At 46.3% G+C, this 10171-nt stretch overlaps 1 protein-coding gene across 1 annotated transcript in view; it reads right to left on the bottom strand.

The window, feature by feature from the left end:
• The window catches only part of FoxP (forkhead box transcription factor P), a 193532-nt gene that overhangs the window by 87314 nt on the left and 96047 nt on the right, over positions 1 to 10171 (bottom strand). Inside the window, exon 2 of the mRNA XM_089594431.1 lies at positions 8046 to 8153. Coding sequence (XP_089450557.1) covers positions 8046 to 8153 — 108 coding nt within the window. The remainder of the gene's footprint in view (positions 1 to 8045; positions 8154 to 10171) is intronic.

Here is a 10171-nt window from a genome sequence, read left to right as displayed (position 1 = left end):
ACTCTTTGTCCTCTTCCTTCCATCTCGTTCTTCTCGCTGGTCACACCTATATGCTTTTGGGCTCCTGCGAGGAGGACTGCAAAGCTCGGCAGTTTATTTATGTTTATTGATCCATCTGTTTTCCTTTTTTGCGTTACGTGTGGCGGTGTAAGTATTTTGAGACTTTTTTTTTTTCAACGATACCTCGGATCGGCCCTTCCGGAGAAGTCAGCCCCGATGATGTATCAGCTCAACGAAGAGCACCTCGACAAAGCGCGTCATTGGTTTTCCAAATAGTTTTCCACTCACTCGGTCGGTTGGCGTGGGTCAACCGGTAGAGTGTGGATTTCGCCTGATTTTTCTCACTCGATGGGTTCGAATCTCGCAATGTCGCTCGTGCTGTGGAACAAAAATTTGACACGCTCAAAAGGATTGATTGCACAAAACAACCACCTATATTGTTGACTGAAAATTACATTAACGATTGAATGATGTCATCTGAGGTTAGAAGATTCATCCTCCGAATTACTTTTTTTTCCCTTTCGACGATAGTAAATTTATCTACTATTTATATCGTTTACGGTTAGAAAGCTCGTCCCACGTTGCTGGTTAGAGATGCTAGGCAATCCACGTCACAGCAACAAAGTGTGCCCAAACTCAGGAAACAAGGGATGAGCTATGAAAAATTCATTTTTCCTCCGTTATATACCACAAAATAATTGTTGGCTGATACGCTCGATCGTGCCTTGGGAGTAATAGAAACGGACACGCCATGTCCACCCACCCCCAACACAACATTCTCCTGTACAGCCAAATATAGCTATCATGTAAAGGCAAAGGATAACGAGAGTCCAGTTTACGTCTCCTCCTCCCTACACATACGCGATGGCAAGGAGAAGGAGGGAAATACCTTATACGGTGTACGGTGGGAGCAGCTACATCTCGTTGCAGCAGTTTTTACACCTCTCCTCCTTCCCTCCCACCATCCGTGCAAGGAGGACCACGGAAAGTCCGCCCACTGTGCATTGTCCTCGCGTACCTCTTCCCGGGGGGTTACGAGAGCGTGCAACCCTCTGCCCCCGTGCCCCTTCGACGAGAGCTCTTTCTCCCCCTCATCCATGGGCATTTCTCTCCTACATCTTCCTCGGAGTCCATATCTACCTTCTCCTTCCACGTCCAGATGCTGCTGCACTGTCCTCCGGAAGGACACGGCCCGTCTGCCCCGCGTTTCCTCGGGAAGAAGAAGGGCCTCGTGGCGGATCGCGAGAGGAAATTTATGGATATTTTTAGATGCCCTTCCGTGAGCTTTTCTCCCTCATTCTCTGTCAGTGTCTCAACACACACCACTACACCTGTAGGATACAGAGCGAGTATGTGCGGCAGAAAATAGTCCACCATCACCAATGTCGTCCAAGTCTCGGGGCAGAAACTTTGTTTCCGTCGCATTGCAAGCTGCCTCGTTATATACATACAGTGACACATTTACATGTGCATGTACGGTGCAGACCTGCAGTGAGTAATATAATGTACATGGGAATGGTGTTATACAGAGCAATCGTGCCGCCTCGAGGGTGTATTGTTTCACGAGTAACAGCAAAAGGATATCAGATATGTTACGTCGGTGTACCTATGTATGGCACCGCTGCTCCGGGAAGTGACGACTCTACCAAGAATCCTCGTCTCGTTGTTTTTTTCTTTTCTTTTACAGTGATGCACATGAATTTTCATCGTTATAACACTTTCCACCACCCCCCTGTAGACTGTGAGCATCGAATTTGTATAAACTGTACTCGTGTACCCATAGGCACGACAAGCCCCGAAGAAGAAACAGCCCAAAACCCCGAATCAGCTCCATTAGCTTCGAGCAAAGACAACAACGCGCGTCATGCGTGCACCCGCCGTGTCTTAACCGTCGCACAAGAGACGAGGGGAGTAGGGTAGGTCGAAAGCCAACCAATTATATGTTTGCTCGCTCCTCGACTCGCGAGACGCGCTAATTATCGCGCTCGGAGCCAAGACGCGGGAGGTAGCTATATACGGCTTGCAAGCTCATACGTCTATGTACTTGCGAGCTTTGATATACGCGTAACAATTACACCCGCGTGTGGTGCGTGGGATATTATTTGTTGGCGCACACGTGGGTGCGTGTGTTCTTAGTTGTCCTTGATATACACTTGCTTGCGCCTATATGTATTAACTAGCGGCCCGCAGAGTTTGTTCTACGAGTCGTGCTGACTTTTGTCTATGTACGCCTCCCGAGTACCACCTTTGGGTCTGTTTGCTTATTGGTTGTGTGTTAGATGTTGTCCAACTAATTGATCTTTTTTTCTTTTCTTTTCTTAAGATGGAATGTGCTGTATGGTGCAGCTCTTGGAAGAATTCGATGAAAATGAACGAAGCGATAATGCACGCGTAGATTTTCTGGTATCTCGGAAATCCGAATCGATCATCTGCGCAACGATCGTCTCGACTATCCTACATATATCGCGTCGCGAAATTTCTCTGATGGAAATATTAGGGAGTCCTTCGATTTAACGAAAAAATCACGATGCACCCACCATTTAGTTGAGCATGACAATTATACAATTTAAAAAAAAAAAAAAAATGAAATTCCCATCACTCGGCAATAAAGCTCCCGAACGGAGCATCAGGTGGTGGGGAAAAAAGAGCCGGCGTCGAAAAGCACGTGGCGTTGTTGCAGCAACGTGGCAACAGCAAAATAGGTGTGTACAGGAGGGAGAAGGAACGTGCGTGGCGTCTCCGATGCCACGGGGGTGGCAGTGGTGGGGCTCCCGGGCTTCATATATATATATACACAAGCTTGTTTAGAGAAAGACAGATAGACAGCAAAAGAGAGGGAGTGAGGGAGAGAGAGACAACAGCTACAGGGGGAGAGTACGCGACGCGCGCCGACAGCGCCGGAGGGAGGCAGAGGCTGTTGCAACCTCTGTACACGGGGGTATATATATATATGGATAGTGGGAATACCAGCAACGGCCCACTCCTCCCACTTGTTGTGCTGCTACTGCTTTACAGTGTTGTGTGTTGTGTGCTGGCTGGGGTTTATGTCGGGGAAAGTTCAACGCCGGCTAGACGATGATGCGACCGATCTGTCGACGGGCCGTGACTCGCTCCTGCCGATTTTTAGAGATCGGATCACCAAACCGTTTTTTTTTCTTTTCTTTTTCATCAAATAGAAAGTTGTGTGTTTGATGAAGAATTTTTATTAGATTTTAAATGAAAAACAAAAAAAAAAAAATAATAATAAATAAAGTAGGTAATGCAAGAGAGTCGTCATGCGTAATAGCTAACGGGTAAAAAAGGGGTGCTTGGGCAAATTGCTCGCAATGGCTTTAAAAATAGCCTTTCGAGGGCGATGCGCGGGGCAAAAGGGGGAGACGACGGTGCCTATACAGTCGAAATGAGTGGCCCCCGACGGTGATCCTTGAAGGGGATGTATGATTGCTAGTCGAGCGTACACATCCTCCCTCCAATACCGCCCGAGACCCGCGCGGTCGAACTGCATGGGTTTTCAACGGGTGCGAGAAAAGGGGAGAGACAGAGGCCGGCTCCCCCTTTTCATACCGTTGCCCCCCGCACGGTTCAAGGGAAAATCTAGCAGTCAGTAGGTCGGTTTTGAATTTTGGCGAGGGTGCACATCACGCGAGAGACCCACTTTCGCCGTCATTCCGATGAATCTGTGTTACTCGGGCCGCGCTTGATCGATCCAATATTTTTTTGTCTGTGGGAAATTATTCGGCTGTAGGTACACGTGCACTACATGGGATCAGTTTGGTGCTGTCCGTGTACCGATACCACAGCGAGAGTACAAGGTTTCTCTCACCGATACTGTACGGTTATAATCGAGAATGATCGTATTTTGATTTTGGTATCTGCCATATTTTTACTTACAGATTCTCCACAAAAAGCACACGTTCACCTTAGCATTCTCCGCTCCAAGTTATTGGATTACTATTTTTGATGACCAGTAAATAATGATCGTCTATCAATACCGAGAGACAATTGCACGTAACCAGAGACATGACTTGCAAGTGGAAACATTTTATAATGTACTGTTGATAATTTCAACTTTCTTCAACATTTTGTTCAATATTGACAACAGATCTCCTTTTTTTTATTTCTTTGCCTGTACAAACTTTCCGCCGGTTCTTGGTTGTTTGGCGCTCCATCGATCGCCCGCACCAGCTACACCGCCGAGGTCAAATCAGCTCTCCCCATCTATCTATCTCTGGTGCAGAATATCAAGCCCCAGTCGATTTCCATTTCCATACAGTGCGCGCCGCCACCGATATCGCTAATGTTTAATTGGCCCGCGGCCCGCATTAATTGCCTTCCTTCCTTTTTCGGACTCCTCCGGAATTGCACCTCCACCGGCGTTATATATACCACACACCGCCTTGGCCTCCCAGCATTGAATGCTAAACAAAAGCTAATTTATATCCGGAGAGCTGCCGGAGATCGCGAGATGAATGGCTGGTCTCCTTGCATACCAATCGACCTCCTTCCCAGCCGCGCTTGGCTTTGTAGTTTCACTTTGTGTCCCCCCCCCCTCTCTCTCTCTCTCTCCCGTTGTTTGAATTGCTCGCTCTTTATATTCAAGGGAGGCCGATCGCCATGAAAATACGTACAGGATGATCCACGCGCATCTCTCGCTAGAAAAGTCTGGCGAGTCCAGGGCTTACAAATTGATAAGAGCCCAGGGAGTGCGTCTTTAAAAAATTAATTCCAGCTGATGGTCGGACGTACGAGAAGACGACGCCGTTGTGTAATTACGAAATAATAAAGAGAAGAGGAGGCGATAGGTATAGCGTCGCGAGGGAGAAATTTCGGGTGGGAGGGTGGATATTAGTAGTGGCGGTGGTTGGTGCGTTTTGCAGCCGGGAGAAGAATAGGAGAGGCGAGTGAGTGAGAGGTCGAGGTCCCAGACGTCTTAATGTCTGGGTGTATTATACACGTCGCCTCTCGGCTTTCCCGTATATATAAGCCTCGGGGATTCAATTTATTCAAGCTCCCCTGCAAATAATGCATGCCGCTGTTATACATACTTATGCCGTCCGATCATATACTTTTACCCCTTTTTTTTCCTCACGCGATGAATCATACATACGTATACGGCTGTAACGTCGCTTTTTCTTTTCTTTTGCCTCACTTATTCATTACGTTAATAGGTCGCGGTGGGCGACTTCTGCCACTGGGACGGCAAATTCATGTTCGTCTGTAATTTACCATTGATTCGCAAGCACGAAAACGAATCTCGAAACGCGACGAGGGAAAATTCATGTCCATCACGCGTATATATGATCGGATGAGAAAACTCGATGCTTGCGATTCGGATATTCATTGGGTGTGTTTTGTTTTTATTACGGAAGCTTGTAGGTGTCACCAAAATTCTAAAACACATCCATTGCAGCCTTGAAAACTAAATAAATGATTTTTTTTCTCATTAGAAATTTGTAAACTATGAAAAATTATACAACTATGAACACTCTGTACAAACCTGATTGAACAACACTTTCAGACCTACATGTTTTTTAACCAAAATATTATTTTTCTTGAAAATACACGACAGGTATCACGAAGGGTGGTTGTGATTCAGCTGCTTGAATTGATAGAAAAAGCACAGAACTTCATTTGTGCAAGCTGGTGTATGGTAGGAGGTTTTTGACGTGAACTGAAAAAATCTTGTTATTGTCGAAATCCGACCAAAAGATGCAAAGACTTGAGTGTCTGATATTCAGCAATTGGTGAAAGCATAGCCTGGCACGAAGCCTTCGGATGACCGATGATGTAAACTGAAAACATCCAGTCCTTTGTCGAAGCCTGGGCAGAGGAATTGAAGACTCAGAATTTACTTGCTACATGATTTTATTTACATATTTACATTAGGCCTATATTGCAGATGAGGATTTATTTCACATGATCGCAGTTCTCGCACGGTAGCACGCTCGCACGATCGCATATGGACAGTAGCGGATTTCTGCCTATAATATTAGCGCGCTCTCACTGTGCGCCGGTGGTGGCACCTACAAGCTTCCGTATTTTGTTAACTCCGAGACGCTAAAGCGTTTGGGGGGACAAAAAAAAAAAAAAAAAGAAATTTGCTTACCTTACACGGGAGAGACTGCGCTCGCTCGGGAATAAATATCGCCCACGCAAGAACAAACTCATAAACACGTGCGTCATTATTTATACACATGAAAGAAGAAGGAGAAGAAGAAACTTTGGCAGATAATAGGCGATTCTAGTGAAAGAGCGAGAGCGTGCGTGTGTGAGGTACGAGCAAAAAAAAAAAAAAAAAAAAAAAAAAACGAACGACAAACGTCAGCGATCGTACGAGAGGAGAAAAACGCGGGGGAGATACGGCTATAGCTGTCGAGTGGCCTCGTTTCTCGATACGTCATTTGCATGCGCAAATCGTTATCTCCGCATGTCACACGTACATAATATACCTACAGACGCTAGAGCGTTTTTTTTTTTTTTTTTTTTTTCGTTTTGATAATGAATTATTTTCAACTACGAGAAGAGATAAAAATTAAAATAACATCGCGGAAAAGCGACATTGTATATACATGGGTGTGCTTGTAAATCTAGATGCACGTGCGCATCCGCAGTCAGCGTTTCGGGGAGCGATAGCGCGTGTACGACGTATTTCGCTCGGATGAACATCCAAGTGGTAACGCGAGCTCCCGCACAATCTCGTATACAATACTCGTGTTCTTACGTACGCCATAGGAGACAGTATCAACGCGACTCGTAGTTCATTTATCTTTAACAAATGTACACTTATGTACGGTCAAACGAGAGACAAAAAAAAATTTGCATACCACTGCGGCACGTCAGGTATTTTCGAGGACGTGATTCCGGCGTCTGTACGTGACTCCCGCTAATAACAGCAAATTGCCAATGCGCACCGAATCGTATTTACTTCTGTGGCCTTACAAAAACAATAATCGATTCGCGCGCGCGCTCGTTTTATCCAAACAAAAAGAGTCCGGTATGTGAGAAACGCGTTGCGACACCTCCTTGTTTCGACAGCGACATTGACACTTGACAGGCTTGTACGTTTTTGCAAACAATGGGAGAGAAATGCCCGAGCAACGCGAGAAAACTTTCGAAAACAAGTGAAGAGGAAAGAAAAGAGGAAGCCCGGCGTTATTTATATACTCGGGGCTCCTTGTATACCGTAATGCCGGAATTACAAATTTCATCCTCCGGCTTTTCTTTTCCGCGCCGTCTTACATATACAGCCGCTCCCATTGTTACGGTGATTTAGGCCCTTTGGCCGAAGCGGGACGAGGGGACAAAAATGAGAGCCATACCGTAGCGACGGTAATTAACGTTAATTCCGAGGATCGTGCTTTTTATAATGCCACTCATCGGAGCTTCGAGGGGGTGCGATCATCGCTGCGATTTGTGTGCTTTGACGGGACTTTACACCTAGATGGGAAAAGTGAAAAATCGCAACGATTGTTTGGCAAAAATGGCCAAAGTTGGCTTAGAAAAAAAAAAAAAAAAAAAACTTCAAAAGTATGTTGTAGGGTCTACGGGCCCGTATGCGTCTTAATAAACCAGCGCGGACGTGGCCATAAATCCCTCGAAAGACGGTCAGTCGTCGGTTCTCCCTTTGGGTCCACACCCGAGACCGATAACATTATTTAACGGGCCGTGGAGGCCATTTAACGAGCCATCGCGACGATTAGCCCCTCTCGTTGCGTGTATACGTATGCCGCTGCTCCCGCCGTTTGTTAACCGATGGCCGGAGGGAAAAGTGCGCCAGGGGGATTAGTATCAGTTGTCCATTAAATTCCTCGCAAGCTCGGCCTCTCTCTCTCTCTCTGCGTTTACAGTCTATTAAACGGGATTAAATGCCCGGTCTCGCACGTGGACCACCCCCCCTTGGTCTCCTTGTTGCTTGTGGTTCGAATGACCGCACGGGCACCGCATCGCTTCCAGTTGGAGTGGTTTTTTTTCTTTTTCTCTCGTTTAGGTCAAAGGGTCGTGGTTGGGTTTGCAAATTGTTGGATTTGACGTTGGTGGGTACTTACGGTTGTTCGGCCGTGGCCGTGTGGGTTCGCCTGCCAGGGAACCGAGGTCGGCTGGAAGTGATCCTTACCCCAGGAGCCGCTGTCGAATGGACTCTCGCCGAGGTGACCCTGCAATCAGTGCGACAAATTTGTTACTGTTGCTCGTTGTCTCTCGGTGTGTTAATGGCTATAAATTTCGTACATGGGAAATGGAGAGGGTGAGTAAAAAAAAAGTGAAAAACCCAAGTGCACGTGATTCTTTTGTTTTGAAGCATATGTGTAGCCATCGAACATCAAACACGCGTTCCCGTCGATGTTTGTTTTGCTGAAAAATTAAACATATCCTTTTCGCTTTTTTGCCAAGAGCCCAAAGTGGGGGAGGGAAGGCCTGTACAACGCGTTGCACTAAAGATGTATAAGTGCAAGCACTCGAGGGAACAATTATTATTCGGCTCAATAAAGTGTGTATGTATGAATGATGATAATATAGGCACTCGGGTATAGAGAGGGGGGGCTTTCCAAATTTTCCTCAAGTTGAAACAAAAATTTTTCGAGGCACTCGACTCGTTTGTACATAGTATTATATTATGCACGCGTGTGTGCACAGGCTAAACGCGTTTTCGTGTTACGCTTTGCACTGCTTTCTTTCGTCCCGCTTTTTCTTCTTCTTTTCCGTGTATGTTCTCTCCTCGTTTGAGCGTTTTTAAGTGGCCGAGCGATGTTGAACTCAGGGTTTTTCGTTTTCAGCTTTTTTTTTTTTTTTTTTTTTTTTTTTCATCAAAAAACCAGACGTCGAGGAGCGCTCGGTTTTTCTTTTATTTGCCCAAATGGTTCGCGCGTCGAGTGTTTCGTTGAAGGCTTTTATGCTTTTGGCGGACGAGTGTTTGCAGGGAATTCGGAGGGGCTCGTTGATGCTTCCGAAAAAACGTGAGTTTCGTTGTTTCGCTTTAACACACGCGAGAGATGTAAAAAAAAAAAAAAATCGCGGTGCAAGCTCTAAATCAATATAGATTTCGGGGAAAAAAGCTCAGAGTCCAAAATTTCCACGCTCGTTGTCAACCTCCTCCGAGATGTATGTCCCGGCGCTGCAGGGAGCGTCCCTCAACTTTGCACCCCATAAGCTTTATTTTTCTTTTAACTTTTGCCCTCACCCACCCCCGCGTCTTTCGCCTTATACCGAAAAATCTTCCTTCTCCTTAACACCGGCACGCGCATAAATCACGCCCACGTAATGAGAAACGCTACGTCTTCCCTGTTTTACTCTTTTTTTTTTCCTCCCTCCCTCACTCCTCTTTTTATTTCGAGAGGGCCAAAGCCTACCTATTACCCTCGTCGCGCGTGCTGTGCTGTTTTTCTCTCCCCCCCCTTTTTTTTTGCGATTTCACGATTTTTCGTGGCAAAAGCGGTGGTGGCTTTATTCGGCCGCAATCCACTTTGACGGTAAATGAAAACGTACTCGAGCGGATTTCGCTCCGGTAATGTTACGCTCTTTTTTTTTTTTTCTTTTTTTTTGCGCGTGAATATCTTTTTGTACCCGATTGTGGAGCACCATCAACTGTAATTCCCAATAATTTCATTTTTCCTACGTGAACGCGGTGTTATCAATAAAAATATACTTGCATCTCAAGCGTACAGCAATATAACTCACGGAGCATATCGAGTGTATGTATATTATATACCTGTTGGCTCGAAAAGCAGTGGTCGTTGGCGTGCAACTTTCCGGGGCGCGTGTATAAATCGAGCCACAGTCCGGTTGGGGGGGAGGGGGTGAAAATTTTTTTAATTAACATGAAAAAGCTCACGCGGCGGTGGGAGCAAAGTTCCGCGTAAATCGCATTAAGCTGAAATATAATTCGGCGATAATTCCGTGACATTAGAGCGATAAAATTGCCGCCTCGTGAATCAAGAGGGTAGCCCCAACGCCGGGGACGTCAAAGACGAGCGCCGCGGGAAAAGTCGACGCCCACGCGATTAGCCGTGGAAATTTCTGTGAATCGGAGCAATCGCCCCCGCGGAGGAGGAGGAGAGGAATGGACGTACATTTTCCACGAGTGACCCGAGAGAGAGAGACGCAATCATCCTTTTGAGAGGAGCAATGGGGGCGTGGGCGTGGAACGGCGAAAAAGTTGGCGGACTCGTTAAGCCTT

Source organism: Copidosoma floridanum, unplaced genomic scaffold (assembly GCF_036245765.1).
Source record: "Copidosoma floridanum isolate Cflo_tuat_1 unplaced genomic scaffold, Cflo_Japanese_pri ptg000021l, whole genome shotgun sequence".
NCBI classification, from domain to species: Eukaryota; Metazoa; Arthropoda; class Insecta; order Hymenoptera; family Encyrtidae; genus Copidosoma; species Copidosoma floridanum.
Note: the sequence above shows the minus strand (reverse complement) of the source record. Positions and strands in the feature narration are given on the sequence as shown.